General features: G+C 35.6%; 1 protein-coding gene across 2 annotated transcripts in view; it reads left to right on the top strand.

The window, feature by feature from the left end:
- Positions 1-23,699, top strand: part of LOC149794551 (uncharacterized) — a 53,933-nt gene that overhangs the window by 9,835 nt on the left and 20,399 nt on the right. For both annotated transcript variants that reach the window (XM_089968820.1, XM_089968819.1), the window contains exons 3-8: positions 271-414; positions 6,580-6,774; positions 10,602-10,666; positions 14,837-14,966; positions 18,617-18,714; positions 21,168-21,331. In XM_089968820.1, the coding sequence (XP_089824946.1) occupies positions 271-414; positions 6,580-6,774; positions 10,602-10,666; positions 14,837-14,966; positions 18,617-18,714; positions 21,168-21,331 (796 nt within the window). The remainder of the gene's footprint in view (positions 1-270; positions 415-6,579; positions 6,775-10,601; positions 10,667-14,836; positions 14,967-18,616; positions 18,715-21,167; positions 21,332-23,699) is intronic.

Here is a 23,699-nt window from a genome sequence, read left to right as displayed (position 1 = left end):
GTTTGCATTTGGACTCCTATAAGCAAATACATACAGTAGGCTACATAATGACAGCAAAATGGTGTTTTATGAGATGATTGGATAGTCTGCTTTTAGGGAGGGAAAGGGGTTGGTTGCAAACCTCGTAAACATATAATAAAAATTACCATAACAAAAGCAAAGCAAGAATTGATTTAAATTGCCACATGGCAGGGAAAGGCTTTATGAATCACTACAATGTGTCCTGCACTTTTCGTATGAAAGATTTTAGAAATAAACTTTATTTTCCAGGAAGAATTATCAGACACTATATCAAGCCTGCTCCATATCTTCCCACACGTTCCAACCCAATTACAGTTTCTGAAGGTCTTTTTCCAGACAGAGGCCAGGGAGTGGAATGGGATAGATCGCTGGCGATTGGACAAGTTTATGATGGTACAGAATTTGTGTACACTTATTGTCTTGCATATATTGACGTATAGTTGGACAGTGGTATTATAATATCACAGTATTTGTTGGTTCTAAATTGTGTGGCATTATATCCCCATGTATAGTAGTTCTAAATTGTGTGGCAATATCCCCATGTATATTGGTTCCAAATTGTAGGGTAATATCCCCATGTATGGTGGTTCAAATTGTGTGGTAATATCACCATGTATGGTAGTTTTAATTTGTGTGGCATTATCCCTATGTATGCTGATTCCAAATACAGTAGTCCCCCTCTTATAAGGCCACCCCTAATGCAGCAGGGAAGTGGCCTTATAATGCGGGTGGCCTTTCTAGAGGGGGATGACAAATGCAAGTAGTAAATACATATTAAAAAAGTCACAAGTACATTTAATTTTAAATATTTAATATTTTAATTAAAAAATCACATGCATGATGTGAAATAAATGTAAAACAAATTTTGTCATCATTTGCAAAAGAATGCTATGAATAACCATTGATATAGTTTTAAAACTGTCTTTATAATTATGCTACAGTTCACATCATCTGTCACTTTGTTGGTAACAGTCTAAAAAACAAACCAGTCTCGTCACATTAAAAATATCCTTGCTGTCATATCCCCTGCATATATCGTTTAGTCTTTTGTTCCAATCTTTGACAACTTCATTATTAACATCAGCTGATTCGCTGCTAATGACAGAACACTCGATATTGTGTCGCACTTGAAATCTGTGCAACCATCCGTTACTTGCGGTAAAGTTGTCATATCCCAATTCAACTGACAAAATTTTTGCTTTTTCTTGTCTTTCAAATCAGGATACAAATGTCTCCTGGCTCAAACAATCTTCCTTTCTCTGTCCATTTCACCTTTCCACTTCTGCAGAATTGTTTCATTATCTTTCACGATATTGTTTATCTTAGTCTTCCCGACATTAGTTTTCTGCAAGGATCCTTGACGACCCCCCCCCCCCCCCCCCCGTCAGTTGAATTACTTTCACGTTCTCCTCTAAACTGAGAATTTTTATTTTCCTTGATGACATGTTGATCTTTCTGCATTAAGTTATTCATGTTGCCAACTACAATACTGATAAAACAATTTTGTATGCATCTAAACAAATTGCCGTGTGTTTTTTAAGGAAGTGATCTTGTCACGTGATTCGTTAGTTGCAGTCTGGTACCCTATTGTTTTTATACATTTCTTTACACTAAGTGAGAGAAGCCAAAACGGCTTCGATATGTACCATTAACATCACGCAGATTTGACCTCGCGGCCACTAGGATTCGTAATTTTGACAATTATTGTCAGTAGTAATAGCCACTGATTACCAAAGAGAACAAGCTCAACATCTTACTAAGGGAAGCCTTACAGGCTGTTAAACCATTTTCCTGCTGGCTTGGGTATTGTACATCAATACTGCCACTTCTCAGCTGTTACTACTGTTCGATAATTGTAATCTTAACAATTATCAGAGTGACTAAACCGGACATCTTATGATAACACAGCAGTAAGGCTAATTGGATTACATGTACGTACCCTTTTGTAATGATTAAAATTTGAGTCTTTCTCGGTTTTTATGGAATAAATTTGGCTTCTTGTGAGGCGTAAATGATACAATATTAACCTTAGTGGTAAATGTACTTTACTCAACACTTCTTTCAGTAACGAAAACCTGACATCAGGAAACAGAAATCGGATTACTTAACACATGAATACAATACTGGTTCTGGATAAATATTCAAATAAAATGCGGCTGCTTGTGAGGGGTAAATTTTATAATTTTGCACTAATATGCTGGTCGCGTTAGCCGGGTGGCCTTTCGCGAGGGGTACTTTTGAACACAAACTCGTCGGTGCCAACGGATTCTGGCCGTAAGGAGCGGGTGGCCACTGGTCAGGGGGGCCATTCAAGAGGGGGACTACTGTAGTGTGGCATTACATGCCCATGTATGTTGGTTAAAAATTGTGTGGTATTAAATCCCCATGTGTGTTGGTTCAAAATTGTGGTAATATTCCCACAGTGAAATTTTCTTTTAGATGCAGGTTGGCGACTTAAAAAATAAGTAAATCCCTGGCTAAAATTCCACAAGCCTGGATACCAATTTCCATATGCCTAACGTTTCCTCATTTTTAATATTATTTGTCACACAGAGTTGCAATTTCTACGGTTCAGTTATAAATTCGATTGGGATTAGTAGTTGGTTTGAAGGTTATGTGTGTGTCATTAGTGTTCATCACTACACTCACTAGAGACTGGATGGTCCTGATGTTGAATCTTCTCTGAGCGAATCCTGGTCAGAACCAAGCTGATGTTATGTGCAAAGAATTATTTGCCTCTGCCCTTTTATTTTTTGTGCTGGTAAAACCCCTTTGAGAATGAGTTCTGAACTTATTTTTGTTTGGCTTTGTTGATAACTAATTGCTCTCAAAATCGGCTTCAGAAATGATTCCCTATTGGCATGTTCTGATCATTTAAACGATCATGCTTTGCGTTTCATATATGCAGTAAAATCTGATTTCAGAGAAACATTGCCGCTGTTCTCAAACGTGTCAAAAATCTATAATACATATGGCGTAAGTATTCTCATTCATGGTAATAATATGTAAAAACTTTTGTTCTCCTACAATTACAGTGTGACCTCGCTACAGCATGCTCCATTATAGCATGAATTCGGATATAACGTGATGGTGGCGTGGCTCTCGAAATTTTATATACATGTAAGAAAAATACAGGATGATCATGGAGTGGCTCCTGAAATTTTACACAAAAAAATAGTTTTTACTTCTTCAAAGTACGAAAAATAAAGTGCAAAAAGTTTAATCTAGGATCGTGTATGTCTTGGCCAATGTCGCAAACTGCGATTTTATTTTCCTTATTGGCTGCAAAATATACCATCTGACGATTTTTTATTATTGCCAACATTATTCGCTGTTTAAACATGTATATACAACCATTGGTTTGGAGAGGAGAAATTCAGAGGCCCCATGAAAGGAAGCTGCAAACTTGATATAAAATGCACTGAAATTTATCTATTGTTAGATAAACAATTTCTTTGTCCATATTGACAGGCCATCTTAAGTGTATTGTTATATCATTATCCACTTTTTTTTTTATTGTTGACATTTCTGGTAGCGGAGATGAGCCAGACAAGGCATTATCGCAGAATTTCTGGTAATGGAGATCAACCGGACAAGGCATTGTCTCGTAATCTGTCTTTCATGGGATTTTGGCTGCTCACTAGTAATTAATATATTTACATAGACTGACATTTGTGTGTGGGTAGTAAGTAAAATTTCTCCGCTAGCATCATTCTGCTACCACAAATGTATTAAAAAAAACCCCATCTTAACTTGTTGGTCTATTCTGTTGGCAGGAAGGAATTGTAACTACAATCGACCAAATGATGGCCAATTCCTTTTTTAAAAATGTACTCAGATAAAATAGTTTCCTGAAATTTGACAGAAAATATTACCTTTGAAGCAACGACTGTTATGAAAACGTACTAAGCAAATGGAAAAAAAATATGTCTCGATCATGCAATACAGTTATTTGATGTTGCTGCCACAATAAGAAACGGGCATTTGTTTGGTCCTCCAAAGCTGGCCTTTAGCGGCAACTTCAATAACGCATGCACCTTTCTACAATTTTCAATAAAAGCAAACTTTTCTTCAAAGAAGTCAGTTCCAAACTTGAATAAAAGCAATGGAATCTGATGGATTTTTTTCATTTTCCAATGTGACTGGAACACGTTCACTGTGCTGTGAAAGTTTCATTTTTTGCAGTGAAAAAAGTTTGTGCTTACGAATGATACCAACGGCTGCTTAAAACGTAAACTTTTACCGACTTGATACTTACTGAAAAGTAAATGTGCTTCATCATTTGTTGCGTGATTGTGCTATGTTTATCCACTGAATTCAGACCTGTATGATCTATGACAAAATTACTGAATATTTTAAATCAGTGTGTGTGCATTTTATTGATGGAATTACTTGTATTGTGGATTCAATGTATGTGATGAGATTCGTGGGTGAGTACATGGTGTTAATACTCTATTCATGCTGTACATAAAACATGTATATACAAACAGTATACACATATGTACCAATCCGTTGTTCTCAAAATAAAGTAAAATATATATGCCTCTGTTTTCACTACAGATGTAGTTCTCATTTAACTCATTCGGCCCCGGAGGTTTTTGTCGTTTTTGCCTGAAATGTGCGTAGGAACGACATTTGGGGTGCTGTTTCTGAATACATCGTAATACAGCAGTTTTCAACAGAATATCCATGAGAATAATGCCTAGTTGTATTAGAAACATATATTTCCATTGGTTATTTTGTTTGCGCATGAGCAGAAGGGAAAAGTTGGAGTTCTTTTTTTTTTTTTTTAATAGACTCATCATTTTCGTATGGAGACTGCAATTTATTCCAAATGCCCACCTTATCCTAGTTTTTGCAAAGGTTCACCTGTCTGTGTGCAGTTAAGACCGGTATGCCTTACATCTGAGGCCAAAAGGTCTAAAATCCGGACACAAAATTGCATTCCGATCTTGAGCGAATTTTGGGTGAAAAAAACCGGGTCCAAAAATTGAACTTTTTCTCTATGTATTTTGTAGTGCAGCTAGAACTTCCAGATTATTTGATATCATTTTAGAGCTACATCTGTCTGCTTTTTTCAATACCACCCATGTTGGTCTATCTTAAATGGCCTTGATGCTGCAGGGCTTTGAAGTAGGGTACAGCCTCATCACGCCTACAGACGGAGGCATCGATTTAAGATGGTAACTGTGCCAATCAAGCACATATTTTACTGCCCACATTTATTATCTCATCCCCTACCCACCCCGCAAATTTTTTTGGTTCATGCATCATTTTCTTCAGCTAACTGACCTGGTTGCTTATAACACAGTCGGGTTCTATGGCTCCCAACTACCTTGTTATATTGGGGTCATACTGTATCTAGCAAGTATTTGATTTGCTTGTATTGGGTTGTTCCACATCCTGATCCTACCTATGTACATTAGCACAGTGGAATTACCCACTGCAGAATTGAAACACATCTTACTAGCTGTTGTCAGCCAGTTAAGTAATATGTGAAATGGTGGATTATTCCTGATCTCTTTACCTTTTTATTGCCACTGTTTAAACTGCTCAGAGGATAGTTTTACATTACCTCCAGTCGTGACTCTTTACCATTTATACATGCTATATGTAACAGGCATATACTGAAGTGTTTTTTTCTTCTATTTTCAAAGATTACAGAAAAGTGTGTTTTCTCAAAACACAACTGTGTTTGGGGGTTGGAAGTATGACAGAGTTGTGCTACAGCTTGATTAAAATCAGATCTTCCGTTTGTGTAGGACAGTGGTGATCTGATTTAAATCGGATTGTGTCATAATATGGCAGGTATGTCAACATCTTGAAAATATATTTCTGCATTTTATCAGCACAAAGAAATTTTTCTATGGCAAATTTGATTATTTTGTTTTCAAACTAGCCTGACGGGCACCTCTCAGTATGAAATTAGATGGGCCCCAGGCGTTGGGCTGTTGGATTTTCTGAGCACTGCCCCGTGTATGTTGGTTCTAGATTGTGTGGTATTATATCCCTTTGTACGTTGGTTCCAAATTATGTGGTATTATATCCCTATTTATGTAGGTTCCAAACTTGTATGGCATTATATCGCTATGTATGTTGGTTCTAAATTGTGTGGCAATATCCCCATCTATATTGGTTCTGAATTGTCTGGCAATATCCCCATTTTTATTAGTTCTGAATTGTGTGGCATTATGTCCCCATGTTTGTTGGTTCAAAATTATGTGGTAATATCCCCATGTGTGTTGGTTCCAACTTATGTGATAATATCCCTGTGATATTGTAACTTGTTACAGGAACTTAATCACCCTAAGCAGAAGAATATTGACTGCCTTACTGAGGTCTTGTTAGGGTTAGCAGGTATGGAATATGATGATTTAGTGTCAGTAATTTTTTTATGATTTGATAGAATTCATTGTTTTCAAAATTAATTTTTCACGTATAATTAGTGATATCAATTTAATGCAAGAATGTTTAGCAAAGATACTTTACTTGCCAAATTCAGTAAAATGTTTATGTTATTTACTGTAAGTGAACTGTCAACATTGTCTATACTTGCAGTTGATAAGGAGGATGCTGCGAGAGGCCTTTCAGATGCTCAAAAGGTTGAAGTTTGTTGATGAGCATGTAAACAAATTTATGAGCCTGCTGTTTGATTCACTGCTGTCTCCACCCAGTTCTTTGGTGCCAGATGGCTTGAAGATTCATCTCATCGATATATACTTGGAGGAACTCGTAAGGGTTGGGATTGACAGTGTAAGGTTTCAAATAATATTTTTTGAATACTTGGGGTTTTCTTTTGGTTCTAACTATTGCCAACTGAAAATGTGGGTTTTGTTTGAGTCTTTTATCTACCTGTTGATTTTTTTTTTATGACTTGAACTGTGTTATAGAGATAAGTTAATATCTCTACTAATTGCTGCCTGCCTTAATCACAGAGGAAAATTATTTTCCAATTTGCATTGTACTGACGTAATACTTTCTATTAAATAAGCTAACTCTTGAATATTTGTGCTGAATCCAGTCAATGTTTGGACTTTAAATTTAGCAAATATTTTTGGACTTAAATCCACTCAATATTTGGAGTAGAAATGCCCTCAATATTTGGAAGAAGAAGAAAACATCCTAACTTTATTTATCCACTCAGTATTTGAAGTAGAAATCCACTCAGTATCTGGAGTAGTCAAACTTCATAATTAAAAACTATATTATGTGTATTACAGTCAGTTTTGTGAACCTTGTGCAGTGTTGCCAGGCTAAAGCATATGGCTCTGTCATTGGTCATCAGTAAACACATAGCTGCCAACCCTCACGATTTTGGTGTGAATTTCATGATTTTCTACAGGATTACCGGATTCACACCACATGCCCAAAAATCATGAATTTCCCAATTCTCAATTGTTTTTTAATTTTCCCGTTAAGTGCTAGTCTTGATATCGGCTGTTGCCAAAACGAAGTTAGTGTTGTAATATAATTTTTCACTAATTGTGTTCAAAATTAATTTTTATCCCACTTTTCACTATTTGTGAGTATGGAGGGTTGGCAGCTCTGTAAACAGATAGTGGGGTGATCATCGGTAAACAGATAGTGGGGTGCTAAATCAGTTTGATTGACATAGTGGAATTATTGTTAGGAGCAAAGTTTTGCAAGATTAATTAGACTGAACTGTTGAGTAACTCAATCCAGACATGGATTACCAGTTTTGTTGTAATTGTCAAAACAGACAAAAGTTTATCCACATTTGTCTCTTAAGCTCTGCTGGTACTAAAGAGCATGATATGGTCTGTTGTCCATCATCTGTCATCCATCCATCAATTAGCATAAATTTATTATCACTATTTCTAAGCAACTAGAGGATTGCTATGAAACTTTACACACACATTCATCCCTTGGACTTGTTGGTCCTAAATAAAAATGGTTATGATCGGAGATAATTGGCTATCAAAATTGTCATTTTGACAGTTTGGTTTTACTAATCAACTTAGATGTTTTGTTGGTCCAAATGGCACCATTCAAACATTCAGTGTGCCTCTTATGGTGGCCATCTTGAAAATCCTGTTATCATTATTTCTTCTGAATGAATGGTCATATTAGGTTATATTAAATTGGTGTTTTAATTGAAAGACTTCTTATAATGTCTGGTTGGTCATAATTGAAACTGATCCTACTTCAAGCAATAGCCCTATGAAAATCTTGTCATAATATCTCCTTGATGACTGTTCATATCAACATTGTGCTAATTAGTCGGCACAATCTGGCCACTATGACATACATTGAGAATCTCGTTATCGTTACTTCTTCAAAACAAAGCCACCATATCACTAGAAGATTTTATGATGGCTTGTTGGTCCTAAATGAAAATGGTTCTAATCTGATATTCAATATGTCCACCACATTAGCTAATTTTAATATCTTATTATTGCTGAAGATCATAAAAGATGTTTTCAACACTCAGCTCATTTAGAAGGAAGAAACGGTCTTTCCTTGAATTCCTGGAGTGTTATATGTTATCCTGATTTTAAATTCTACATGTGAATCTGACACATTCAGTGAGTCTGATGATAAGTAGTTTTTGTTTCTTAATTCATTATCCAAAGCATGTAGATTGCTGGATGCAATTTGTTACCAAGAATATGTTGTGTTCCTGATAATGTGGCACTATTCTGTAGACAGCTTTCCTCCGTCTTTTGATTGTTCTTAATGGTTGGATGTGGTATGAAGAATCTTTTTCCTCCCATTCTTTCATAATTCATTTATATATTTTCTTATTATCACAATTTATAGCTTAAACGTGTAGATTTGTTGCCTTTAAGAAAATGGATTTTAGACTCAGTGATTTTTTTTTAATAACACTTGTCCCTAATCATAAAAGAACCACTTCATGAAGACAGCTTTCTTGAGTGTTGCAATTCTGAGATATTGAAAGATTGGCATGTATTGTAATTTGCTTGAGTTCACAGTTTTCTGCACATGCGCCAATGCCACTAATTATTCACAGTTCAATGTTTCATCGTCCAAATCTTGTGGATCAATACCATTTTGTAATTAAGCTGCACTGCACTTAAAATCTTTTCACCTCCAAGGAAAAAGATTTGTATTCCACAAAAAGTGAAGTATAGATTGGAGTACACCAAAATTTGGCCTAGCATTCAGACATCAAACATTGATGTACATTATGCTTTTTGAACAGTAGTGTGCCACGAATGTTAGAATTGGGAATGTGCACAAGGGCTGGTATTGTTACTTACAATTTACCTGTCATATGTGTACCTTGTAGTAATATTATATAGTTCATGCATGACAGATAAATTGTAAGCAACGATACAAGCCCCTGTGGGCATGTGGCAGAAGCACACTGCTATAGCACCCCCAGCACATTTCAGTTTTATAGTACTTCAAGCCAGCTTCTGAGGTCTTTCTTTCCTCCAATGCTGAAGCATTGTTTGTGAGCTTTCTTGATGAACATAACCTGCCTTTTTCATTTGGAGATCAGCAACAGTGACAGTGCAAGATTATTTCCTATTGTGAGGAAAAATAATTAGTGCCTCCTTAGGTGCTGAAAATTTGCAACAATTTTAGTCACCAAGATTAACCACCAGGCAGGAAGTTTGTTTTGAAAACAAATTTACCATAGCCCAGTTGAGGAAGATCAAGTCTGCCACATCATCATATCATGACAAAGAGTGTGAAGTTTGTGTATAAATTTGACTGCAAATAAATTTGTACATTTAATCAGTGTAAATAATGTTTTATTTTATTTTTATTTTGGGATTTTCATATAATGCAATACTGACCATTGAAGTGGATGGAGCTAGTGTCATGATATTTATTTTCACTAACTGCATTCCTCTGGTGGCCTAATGGTTAGAATGTCCGCCTCGAATGCAGGAGGTCGTGGGTTTGATCCCTGGACGAGTCATACCAAAGACTTACAAAAATGGTACTAACAGCTGCCTCAGTTGGCTCTCAGCATTAAGAGGTTAGTGTTAGGACTGGTCATCCTGGTGTCAGGATAATGTGACTGGGTGGGACATCATGCTATGTGTCTGTGGCATGATACCCCAGTACTAGACATCACTACAAGCTGTCACAATGCAGACATCGTATCGACATGACTGAAACATTATTAAAGCTGCGTTTAAAATCCAAATCATACACACACTAATTCTGTTCAGAATTCACTAATATTTATTCCACTTTTCACTAATTGCGAGTCTGGAGGGTTGGCAGCTCTGCAAACCACTAACTGAAAATGTTGCACCCTCAAACATTTCCACTACATAAGAATTTTAGTACAATTTCTGACCAAACATAATATTTCTTGTCATAGTAGGAAGACACATCATATATGTGATAGAATTTTGCATTATGACACCTGGGTCATTGACTGAGGGCAGGGGTGGGTGCTCAAGAGGTGGGGGATAGAAGGTTGAGATACACATTAATATGTGGAGATTTGAGATGGCAGGGTATTGAAATTTCTCTAATTGAAACTATTATGCAGCTTTTTTTTAAACAGTTTTTACTTTTGAGTCATCTTTTCTGAGAGAAAGTGTGAAATACTTTTCCATGATCTATTTCAGCTCAATTCTGAACAGGCAGTACATTTTCTGCAGCCCTTTCTAATCTTCATGCAGAAGGCTGACAAGTAAGTAAATTAAATTCTAAGCTGTTGGTTTATACCATATTTCAGAGTTGTATCATACCTTGTCACCATGTTTTCTGTTAAAGTTGCACCATGATTTGCAGTCGGATTTTCTGTTTAAAACATGTTTATTGTCAATATTGCTGTATTGTACCTTACTGTCAAAGTTTCTGTGTTTTACCGTGTTTGTTGTTAAAGTTGCTGTGTTGTACTTATTTGCTGTCAGAGTTGCTGTATTACATCATGTTGTTAATGTTGCTTCATGTACTGCATGTTGCAATCATAATATTCTGAAATTTGTTATTTGACCTGTGGTCCAACATGGTATTGTTTGGCACTCATTGGTTGTTTATTTATGCTCACTGCCTATATTTTCGCTTGTTTAAGCAACAAGTGTGGTTATTGCTATATTTGAAGACTTTTGAATTGTTATTTTCCAAATGGTCATGATTCTTTTAATTTAAGACAAACATTAATGATGAAATGTGTGAGGTTGACATTAACAATCATGATCTGTGTCTCTCCTGCACAAAGTGTTCTTCTATTGTTATCATTGTTATATTTGAACACTTGTGGTTTGTTATTTCTGATATTTGGTCATTTTTCATGTTAAAGTGACAACATTATCTACTATTGTCAGTGAAGATACCTGTGATTCATGTTTTGCTTGCACGATGTCTGGATTTTGTTGTATGTGAACAACTTATGAAATTTTGATGTCATTTCGGATTAAATGAGGATATCATGTGCCACAGTCAGTGAGGATACATTTGATTATTTACTGTTTGCAAGAAAGCTTGAAGGAACAGATTGAGTCATGGGTGATAGAAAGTGATGTACACCCAATATAGTGATTTAGAGTTGTAGGGATAGTGTTCTTCCTTATTTCAGCAGTCCAGCCAACGGATTTTTTTTTATGGCACATGTACATAATCATTGCAACTGTCATTAAACAAACACTTAAAGAAGACGGCTTTTTTTAAATGTATAAATGTCTGAGGTATTGAAAGATGGGCATGTTTTGTAATTTGCTCTAGTTCATATTTTTCCAAGCATGCGCTGACACCACTAAACGTTCACTGTTCGACGTTTCATCTTGTGGATTAATACCATTTTGTAATTAAGCTGCACTACACTTAAAATGTTTTCACCCCCAAGGAAAAAGATATGTATTCCAAAAAAAGTGAAGCATAGATTGTAGTACACCAAAAATTGGCCTTGCATTCAGCAATGAAACATCAATGTACCTTATACTTTTCGAACAGTACTGTGCTGCGAATTTTAGAATTGGGAATGTGCACAGGGACTTGTACCATTGCTTACAATTTACTTGCCATACATGTACTGTATAATAATATTATATAGTTCATGTATGACAGATAAATTGTAAGCAGTGATACGAGCCCCTGTGGGCATGTGACAGAATGATGTGAAAAAGCACACTGCTAGCAATAAGCATATAGATATTTGGAAAATTTAGAGCACCCCAGTAGATTTAAGCTCTGGAGTACTTTAAGCCACCTACTCAAGTCTTGCAAGCTACCAATGCTGAAGCATTCTTTCATTTAATTGTAAGTTTTCTTGCTGAATATAACCTGCCTTTGTCAGTTGGGGGTCAATAACAGTGACAGTGAAAGAGTATTTCCTATTGTAAGGGAAAAAAAGAAACTTTAGTGCCTCCTTAGGTGTTGAAAATTTGAAACATATTTAGTCACCAAGATCAACCAACAGGCAAGAAGTCTGGACTGTTTTGAAAATGAATTTACCTTTACCCAGTTGAGGAAGTTCAAGTCTGCCAAAGAATCATATCGTGACGAATAGTGTGAAGCTTTTTCTTATATCAGTAAATTTGGCTGCAAATAAATTTATACATGTAATCAGTGTAACTAATGTTTTAGTTTTTTTTTGTTATTTTCATATAATGCAACACTGACCATCAACGTGGATGAAGCTAATATAATGGTATAATTTTTCATTAATTGTGTTCAAAATTCACTAATTTGTATCCTTGTCACTAATTGCGAGTCTGGCAGCTCTGCAGATTGGCCATCCATACCTAAGCCAACCAGCCAATACACTTACTGAGAATCCATACCAAACTATGGCACTTATTTGGCTTACCAAACCATAAATAGGCCAGTTGTTTATGGCCAAAGAGCAGTGGAGAAAATAGCAAAATGGAGAGAAATTGTCGCAAAGTCATCAGCGGCACCACTATTGACCAGCCAGGTTACTGGAAAAATGAAAAAAAAAAATTGAAAATTGTTTGGCTGCATACAGTTCCACACATGAAAAGGTGCTTTTCTGCAGTGCTGGCTGAATGTTTCAGATATCATGGAGTGGTGGTCGCTGAAAACCTGCACTATTTCTTATAAGCTTTCAAAGTGGGGGATGATATTATTGGCTTGGCACAAGTCAAGGAAAACATGCCACTTTCCCTCATAATCTTTCAAAATGGAGGATCTCTTGTAGATCTAAATTCTGTTTGATGCAAGGCTGTCCTTACAAGAGTCTGTCTGGGCAGGAGTGGAATGCCTATGGTTGTTTAAGAAGATTCAGTTTTGAATCTAATTTTTCTTTGTAGGTCTATCACAATATCTTATTATTTTGAAAGTGAGTTTTAAATGGTGTGCTTAATTTCTGTTGCCAATTACAATAATGAAATGTCACAGCTGAACATCATATTTAATCTTTTATTGGATATAAATTGTTCAGAATTGAGAAGGGACTTTAAAAGAGAGGGAGCAAATCAAATAACAAAAAAAATTTACTTGTAATAAACTAAATGCAGAAAATTTAAAATTACAATTTTGATGTGTAAAAAAATGAAATCAATGATTGAGAATAACCTGTGCATTTTGGGTTATCAGTCTCCACAACTATGATGAAAAGTCCATGTATTGTAGAAAAACTGTTTGGTCATGTGAGATGGGAAATGCATACATTGGTGTGGAATATAGAAGATATTTGAATTTGTGAACGGAAAAGAAAATATAAGAAATAAATATTTGACTTGAAATATTTTGTGCTGTCCTGGAATGTGAGAACACTTTCCCTTTTGATTGCCATGTGAAGTAATCTTATTCTTAATAATAGACCACATAAAATATACATTGTATACATTAACTGTATAAAATATACAGTGTATACGTTAACTGTGTATTTTTAATTTAAATATAATCTCACTTGGAACTAATAAGTCAATAGATAATTTGATACATTGAGAATTTGATGCAGAATTGGATGTGGCACAAAAACATTCATTTATTTAAAGATATGGAAACCTTTGTGTCATCATTTGAAGTTGAATACATTCAAACATATGAGAACAACATTCAGTGCCTCGTTGAATTCTTTGTGTGGCAGTGCTGACAGGCAATGGCTTACATCTTTAGTCTTGTATTTGTTATGTTCAGAGCAAAGGAGATGGCTCTTTAACAAGATTGTGATTGTGGAATATTAATGTTCAGGTCAGGTCAAATGTTATTACTTTGTATTTAATTCCCTTCTAGTATATAAGCTGACAGCCTGACATTAATTTTAAGGTCCAAGGATTTTAACTGTTCTGATTTCAAACATATAATAGTTTTGAATGAACATTTATTACCTTGAATCTAACTTGTCATGTGTGTATATCATGACATTGTCAGAGAGAAGTGCTGTGATTGGTGACGTCGAGTGAAAGGTCAAAAGTTCAAGGTAAGGAAAAAGATAATTTCTACACTTACAGCAATCTTGTATACATGTTAACTCAGACATGTAAGAAAATAGTTTTGTTCCCAAAGTTTTTATGTTGAAGCTTCTTAGAAATATCTGAGATGTTGCAATACTCAGCGGTTAAAAAGAATGAGAGGACAAAAATGGGCGTGGCATGGAATTTTGGAGAATCATTTTGTCCAGTAGAGTGCCATTTCCATTGAAGACTATGCCTACCATAAAAGGCTGAACAAGACGTCAGTATTATAAGGTGTGGCGTGTTTATGGTATTCAAGTCCTGTGGAGTCTTGTAATTTGTTGAATTGCAATGTTTGACCTATAGCTTGAGCAAGTTCTCTCGAGTTGTTGAAATGCAACAGTATGCAGTTCACTAGTAATTATACATTGCCTGATAAATGATGGCATACAAGAGTTCTTTGTTTGCTGACATCTTTTCTTTGTCACTTCATGTTCCAGCATTGTATTAGTAAATCGAGTAATCTCTCACCTATTGAAAGACATCCAGGATGAAGCAGAAGCAAAAAATTTGGAACAAAAGTCTGCAGATGACAATGAGAAGGATAAAGAAGACAGAAAGACACTTGAGGTAGGGGAAAGTAAAGTTTGTATTACTGCCTCCTGGTTTTTTCTAATCTGTCTTGAACAAGACATGACATAGATTTCATATTTTTATTTTAGACATTATCATTGTTATTTCTCTAGTTAAGAAGAATAATGATCAAGATATGAAGCATATATGCATATTTTGCGAAGTGTTCCAAAAAATTTTACATTTCCTAAGGCCTTGGAATTATGCAAAGCAATTTAATTTTAAGTATTTCGTCAAAAGTTGTCGCTGTAATCCTGCTGTAAGCACAGTTCATGTTTTATAATGAGACACTCGATCAGTTTAAACTGTGCTATCAGTTTAAGTTCCAGATGTTCTGTGCATATTTGAAATTATATTACTGGCTCATTGTGAAAACACTCATGAAATAGAGCCATACAATCAAACACACCATGAACTAATCTTGGTCACTAAACCACATGATGCGTTCAAAATGTTTAGTTGTCGCTCTACAGTTTCGCATTTTGCTTAGGGTTAGAATTCTAAAGAAAAAGAATTTCCCTGGCTTTCCTCACTGGTTATACTGGCTGTTTAAAAAAGACCTTGTATATCTTGGGTATAATTCAAAGAACCTTTAATTCCATTTATTTTGGTGTATGATTGATGGGTGTTATATGGGTTATAAAGTATACAGCTTGGCCTTACTCCAGATGTGCACCTTTCAAAAAAGTGCTAGCTCCACTTGGTCATTTTCGCTTCCTGAACTTCAGAGGTAAATTGTATGAAAAAAGAGCCGATAACATTTTTTACATTTTATATATTTTGTGATTCATTCATTCCACTTTCAGAAGCTGGTATTGTCTAGTCAGGCAAAATTCATTTTCCCTATTTTAATAGCTGCTATGGATAGTGTACTTTAGACTAATTCAGGCTGATTTTTTAGCACAAGGGAGCTGTCATTTAAGTTAGCAGTGTGCTTAAATCACGTACAGTTTCCAAAAGTAAAATACCCAAAGAAATATCATCCACATTACATTAATGTAGCATATAGGTATGCCAACATTCTCTCCATTGTGCATGTTTTAAATGCAAACAACTTCACCTTACATACGCCACTCTCTCAAAAATACATACTAACTGGTGAGTGCCCCCTTAATTAACCTCTTGATTAAGACACCGTCTTGTAGCACAGTTTTTTTTTGTTGTTTTAGTATTCACTAAATACACACAAAGTTTATTACGAAATTATCATTAGTTACAAACAAGGAAGTGAAATACCACAAGATTAAATTTTTTTCTAGTGGCAGAGCCCTGCAAGAATATTATGATTTAGTTTTTAATTTGTTGAACATTCTATAATATATGCAGGGCCATCATAAGGGGTAGGCAATATGGTGTGGGGGGGGGGGTACCATTTCATGGAGTTTGTGGTGTTTTTTTCCCAAGTGGATGGCACCAAAGGCAACACTTGCCTGGAATACTGTTTCGTCCTGTGCAGACTTGCAATGGTCCTGAAAATATATATATATATATATATATATATATATATATATATATATATATATATATATATATATATATATATATATATATATACATGATTCAATTTTCAGGCATTACATGATGGCTTTTTTGCTGAATCATTGTCATGAAAATATGGCTGTCTCTTTGTTTTCTGTGTTCTTACTTACATTATTGTAACTCCTCCTACACCATTTGTGATGTGCTTCGTACCTTTTGGTTTCATTTTTCGGTCATTTGTAGACATGCAAGAACTACTGCCCCACAGGCTTAGCTTTATTACTATATATATTCACGTAAATTTAGTCCGACTGCAAATAACAGCAACTTTGATCTGCCAGTACATAGCTTTGATCTGCCATTGCGTAATGTACTGGCAGATCAGGGTCTGTGTTGCTTGGTTTTAAAAAAAAAATTCTATCAAATTGCATAGACCAGGGTTCCCACGCTATCAGGAAAGAGATGGGAGAGATAAAAAAAAAACCACAACCATCAAAAGTCCTTGAATTTTGCAAATATTGATGAACAACCTAGGAATTTTCTGCTACCACTTGATGACAAAAACAGTTATGTGAGTCATAACTGAGCTGACCAGAGTTGAATTAATTGAGTTCAGACCAGAATATTCAGAGGTTGCAGTCTGGATCATTGAGTGCTTGCCATAAGCATAAATACATAGTCAATCCAAATGCTCAGTGGATTTGATTCATCTTGTAGATTGGTCATCTTGCACACAGCTCGATATTGGTATCATATATGAAAGGTATGAAAGCCAGTCAGGCATCACAAAAAGCCAACATGGTGGTGGCAAAACGTAGCTGCTTAGGGGATGCTCTTCAGATAATAAAAGAGAGTTACAGCTGTATGGTTACGTTGTTGGCATTTGCAACGTGCACATGTTCTGATATATGTTTTTTTTTTTTTAATGAGTTTGGCTACAGGTTTGTATATAGTGAGAGATGGTACTGTCCATAAACCACGCTAATGTACATGTCACGAATTGCCATTGTAGTGCCGACATTAAAGTAGTGATCGCATATATTGTTTTGTCTTTAGAGTTAATCCTTATTAAATGGAGTTGAATAATGTCTTTTAAACCCGCAAGTGAGTATTGTTTGTGGGATTTGATTGGTGGTGTTAAAGGCTTGTGATGTTTGTTGTTTATTTTCCCTGATGTTAACAGTGATTATATACATCCCAATCACCAAGCTGTTGTTTATTTCAAATTTGTGCAACCAGGTTACACACTTTGTTTATTACTTCCTGTATATCTTCTTCAATTTAAGCCATTGACTCATGTCTCTGAGTAAATGATTCTGTTTCTGGATGAGATAACTGTTTCTTTTTATTTAATTAATTGTTAGATATGCAATGTACATGTGTAGATTTTTCATATTTCCCCAAATCCTAGTCAAAACCGTCTTTACAGTCGATATTACAACTGAGCACTAATAATGTTATTGCCTTGTATCTTAATAATAATGGAAGTAACTCCAACTTAAAGAAGACCAATTTTAACTCTGGAAAAAATAATTATTGTAAATGAAAGAAGTGAAAAAGAGCAGACCACACACAAAATAGCAGTTTAAATGTCTGTAAAACAAATTTAGGATGTTACAAAGGAAAAGGAGTAAATCAGAAACGATTTCATATGCTAATACATATACATGTGATCATCAAATGTAAGCATATCTTTGTTGCTATAAACTTTTGTTTTTCAGATTAATGCTTACAATATTTTAGCAAGAACTTTTAATAGAATGTATGTACAGTGATTGTGGTTATTTTCTTTTCAATTGTTCTGAAACTGGACCTTGGAAACTGATCTTTGCAATCAATATAATTTTTATCAATATTAAAGAAATAATGCTACATTAGAAGTACATAATAATACTATCATTCTTAAATATCCTGTACTGTCAGTCTCAAAAATCCTGTACTATCACAGTTTTATATATCTCATACTATGAGTCTTAAAAGTCCCATACCATCAGTCTAAAATATTCTGTATTTTCAAAGTCTTAAATATCCCATACTATCAGTCTTAAATATCCATACTATTACAGGTTTTGCAAAAAACTAAATGAACATTTTCATCTCACGAAAAGATGTACATCAGTGGACATATTTTTGTATGCTTTGTTTTCCATCTTCATTCACCATTTCAGTTTGACCTGAAGCTTTTGGCAGACAAATTATTTGAACTTGGTAGCAGCAAAGAGTGTTTGGAAAGAAATCGTTCCCGCATTTATGCTTGTGTGAAAAGGTACAGTATTATATATTCTTACTGCCTTTATCTTTGAAAGTGCTTCAAAAAGTAATTAGAATTTTGAGATTACGTTTTGTGATTTTTAAAATGATATTTTGTGAAAAATTCAATAATTTGTGTTAGAATTAGGAACTTTTTTTTTGTTGGTTGCTTTGATGCACATTTGTGTACGCTTGTACCCATGTCTTCCAAACTCTGCTGTCACATTTATTTATTGCCAGTGAATGATAACAGTGATGGTAAATGGAGTCCTCATCATCTACCTTGTTAGGCTGTGTTCAGGTTTTGAAATATACATATTTTAATCACTCTCTATTTAAGTGAAACTTTTGAAGAATATAGCCATGTGTCTTGTACCTAGATGTTCAAATAGTCCCCACTTCACAAGATGTAGCCATGTGTCTCGTACCTAGATGTTCAAATAGTCCCCACTTCACAAGATGTAGCCATGTGTCTTGTACCTAGATGTTCAATTAGTCCCCACTTCACAAGATATAGCCATGTGTCTTGTACCTAGATGTTCAAATAGTCCCCACTTCACAAGATATAGCCATGTGTCTTGTACCTAGATGTTCATATAGTCCCCACTTCACAAGATATAGCCATGTGTCTCGTACCTAGATGTTCATATAGTCCCCACTTCACAAGATATAGCCATGTGTCTCGTACCTAGATGTTCAAATAGTCCCCACTTCACAAGATATAGCCATGTGTCTTGTACCTAGATGTTCAAATAGTCCCCACTTCACAAGATATAGCCATGTGTCTTGTACCTAGATGTTCAAATAGTCCCCACTTCACAAGATATAGCCATGTGTCTTGTACCTAGATGTTCATATAGTCCCCACTTCACAAGATATAGCCATGTGTCTCGTACCTAGATGTTCAAATAGTCCCCACTTCACAAGATATAGCCATGTGTCTTGTACCTAGATGTTCAAATAGTCCCCACTTCACAAGATAAGCAGAAAATAAAATATTGCTTGATCTGGTCCATTGCACTGAATCAGTGAAAAGGTGAAAGATCTCACAGTGGTGATGATTTTAAATGAAAAATTATTTTAAAAGATCAAATAATGTTTTTAAGAGTTGGCAAGCAGAGTGTTGGAATTATCAAACTTTATTTAAAATGACCATCTCCTGACAAAATTAATTAATCATACATAAATCACAGGCATAACTGTGGTAAAAAAATACATTAAAAAAATTAAAACTGGCAAGACTTAAAATTTGCAATCTGGTACACTTACCTTATATACGTCCCCAACTGCAAGCAACATGAACACTGACCTGCCACCACATAATGCATCAGCATGTCAGGGTCTGTGTTGTTTCCACTGATTGCTTCTAACCAATTGCACTGACCCAGACTTGCTGGCACATTATGCTGTGGAAAATCTGGTTCTCTCTGGTTTGCAGATGAATTTGTCTTACAAGTGAGTATATTCAGTACACTTTATGTTGAAATCAAAATGTGATATAACCAAAATACTAGATGGTTTTTGAAACACCATTGCCATACCGCTCCAGTTGCCTAGTGGTTAGAGCATCCACCTCGGAAGTGGGAGGTCATGGGTTCGCACCCTGGCTGAGTCATACCAATAACTTACAAAAAATGGTACTAACAGCTGCCTCGCTTGGTGCTCAGCATTAGGAGGTTATTGCTAGGGCTGATTGGCCTGGTGTCTGGATAATGTGACTGGGTGGGACATCATGCTGTGTGTCTGCGGCATGATGCCCCAATGCTAGACATCACTTTAAACTGCCACACTGCAGACATTGTAGAGATATGACTGAAAAATTGTTAAAGCTATGTTAAAAATCCTAATCACACACACACAAACATCATTGCCATTAATTGGCAGTATTCAGTATAAAATTGAATAATATGTTTTTGTCCTAGGATAGCACACTCGCTATATAAATCTTGGCAAGGAACATGTTTTTCCATAGGTAATATAGTGACTGAAGTTTTATTTTTATATCATGATCTTTTTAAATTCCTGTTTTGCATGACTGGATTGGCAGCAGATTTTTACACATGCACTTTGTTTTTCTGAAGAAAATCACTGTCTTTGCATAATGGTGACCACTTGACCTGACTGAACCAGGGATCACATGTGCACATAAAGTGTTATGATTGGTATTAGTGTTGCACGGCATGTAATATAAATATAGGTCAACCAAGTCATATTAGGCCAGACTTGTAATCTAAGAGTCATTAGTTCAGTACCTGCACAGGTCACCTGCCTTGGTGTGTCCTTGATAAAGGTATTTAGCTTCCATTTCCTCAGCATGATAGCCAACAGTGTGGTTAAATTGTAATTGAAAACAAAACAAACTAAAAAAATTGACCTGGGTGTTTGATGCCTGAATTTAGGTCATGGTCATTTGTTCAGAGTTTGGCAGTAATAAGAAATTAAAGGTCAGTCTAATTACAAAAATTTCAGATTCCAAGATTTACATGATGGGGTTGCTTGGAAGCGAGAAGAAGAACCAGTGACAGAAACTGACATTTCCAAAGAAGAAATAAACAAAGCTGTCAGGAGATTGGTTACCATGGAAAAAAATTCACAACGAAAGAAGAAAAATAAGACAAAGAAGGACAAGAAAGGTTTTGATGTTTTATCTTGATATTAAGTGTTCCATACTCTTTTTAAAAAAAATGAAATGTAATATGTCTTTTTGAGATGTAATAGTGTCTTTTTGAGATGTAATATGTCTTTTTGTAATGTAATATGTCTTTTTGTAATGTAATATGTCTTTTTGTAATGTAATATGTCTTTTTGTAATGTAATAGTGTCTTTTTGAGATGTAATATGTCTTTTTTGTAATGTAATAGTGTCTGTGATGTAATAGTATTTGTCTTTTTATCTATTGAAAGCTCTGGTTAGGCATACAGTTTGCATCTCACTTTATAATGTTTATTTGTTTTTCACATTCCTATCAGACCCTTCCCTCTCCCATCTCCCCCCCCCCCCCCCCCGGGGGATAGAGAGAAAACAACATTTTATGGATTATTTCAGGGTTACTCTTTGCCATCTTTTGACTCGTATTACAAAATCGGCTTATTACTCCCCACTTTTTTTAAATTGCCATAAAATAAAATGGGAAGTAAAATCCTGTGAAATACCTGAAGGATTCAGGATGGGCTGTTTTCCTACATAAGTTTTCTAAAGTAAGAATTAAAACATAAAGCATAAAGTTGAATATTTCCAGGTTGAAAATTTCCAATACAAGTATTGCTTGTGGTTCACTTGGTGAAATTGTGTATTGGAACAAAATATGATTGTCACGTTCCCCCTATGGAATTATTATTAACACTGGAGAAGGATGGACAATTAAAAGATTAAATAGCTCCAAGCCCCCAGTCAGCAAAGCCGACAGTCTAATTGTATAAGATATAAAAATAATAAGGTGAAAGTTATAACAGTTTAATAAACTATATCACGGTATTCAATAATTACAGGACAATTTTTCAATGAAGTTGCTTCCAATCCATACAAGACCTATTCAAATTGACAGTTATTTCATCCCTTCTTGTTACTCATCTGTAACTTCCACCTTGTATTCCTTTGTTGGTACTTCTGGTACCCTTGTTTCCATTCTCCCTGCCCTCCTTGTCGGTACTTCTGTTACCCTTGTTTCTGTCTTCTCATATCTCTAATCTTCGGGTGACATCCTATCCCACCTGGAAAGCTTCATCAGAAGCCTTTGTTCAAAATCTCGTCTGAAGTTCCTATGACTCCTTTCCTGCTCTTTTTATGAGTGCTCAATTTGTTCTCGGAGTGCAGTCTAGTTTCCCCAACAACTTCGCTAAGACCTACTCTTTCCACGTCTAAAGATGCACCGATTCTTTCTCAATGAATGTAACAGAATAATGTCTGCCTGCATGAGAAACCTCCCCCAAAATTTGACTATCTTCGTCCTGATTGGATACTGGTGGTCTTTTTGAAAACTCTCTGAGTAGTAGCACTTATACATTATAATGTCGGTTTCCAGTCTCGAAGCCTAAGCTGACAGGTGATATCAGTGGCTGATGGCAAAACAAACAGAGTTTCTCACCCCGCTGCAAGTAACCACGAATTTGACCATAACGCAATGGCTAAGGCAAAGACAGTTTGTTTGTTTCAGAATCGGTCTAAAGTCGTAATATTATATAACATGTATTGACATTACCCAAAGTACTTTGAATGACGAATTCTATCAGAAGACATTTGCAAAGATGAGGCAGGAATTGTTAGCAAATTTTCTCACAAAACGTGACAATCATAAACTCTCAGAACTTTCATAATCAAAAAAGTAAGAAAAGGTAATTGTAGATTTAAATATGAAATTACAATCCTTCATTTTTGCATAGATTTATCATTTGCCATTATTGTTATTATGTTAAATTAAAAAGCATTATGTGGATGCTGTGTAAGAATCCTTTTTCTTCAGATACACTACCTGACCATAATGCATTAGGTGTACGTCTGCAATCTCACAAAATCCAGTCCTCTCAAGCTGAAAATGTTGTTTGCCATGTCTTTTCGGATGATTGAGCTACAAAGTGCTCATTAATTCATCTGCTTGCCAAGGTAAAAGTTGTATGAGATTATTTCCCTCTGTGCAGAGGGATTGGTGCCAAATACTGTAATTTTGTACGTTACTACTTTTTGCTTATGATGCATTGCCAACTTCTTCTGTGACCTTGACTGCTCTGGTGGCCTAGTGGTAAGAGCGCCTGCCTCAGAAACAGGAGGTTGTGGGTTCAAACCCTGGCCAAGTCATACCAAAGACTTACAAAAATGGTACTAACAGCTGCCTCGCTAGATGCTCAGCATTAAGAGGTTACTGTTAGGACTGGTTGACCTGGTGTCAGAATAATGTGACTGGGTGGGACATAATGCTACATGTCTGCGGCATGATGCCCCAGTGCTAGACATCACTTTAAACTGCCACACTGCAGACATCTTAGCAATATGACTGAAAAATTGTTA

Source organism: Sinohyriopsis cumingii, chromosome 8 (genome assembly GCF_028554795.1).
Source record: "Sinohyriopsis cumingii isolate HCF-2022 chromosome 8, ASM2855479v2, whole genome shotgun sequence".
In the NCBI taxonomy this organism is placed as follows: domain Eukaryota; kingdom Metazoa; phylum Mollusca; class Bivalvia; order Unionida; family Unionidae; genus Sinohyriopsis; species Sinohyriopsis cumingii.
The sequence above is the reverse complement of the archived record's forward strand: the minus strand, read 5'-3'. Positions and strand labels throughout refer to the sequence as shown.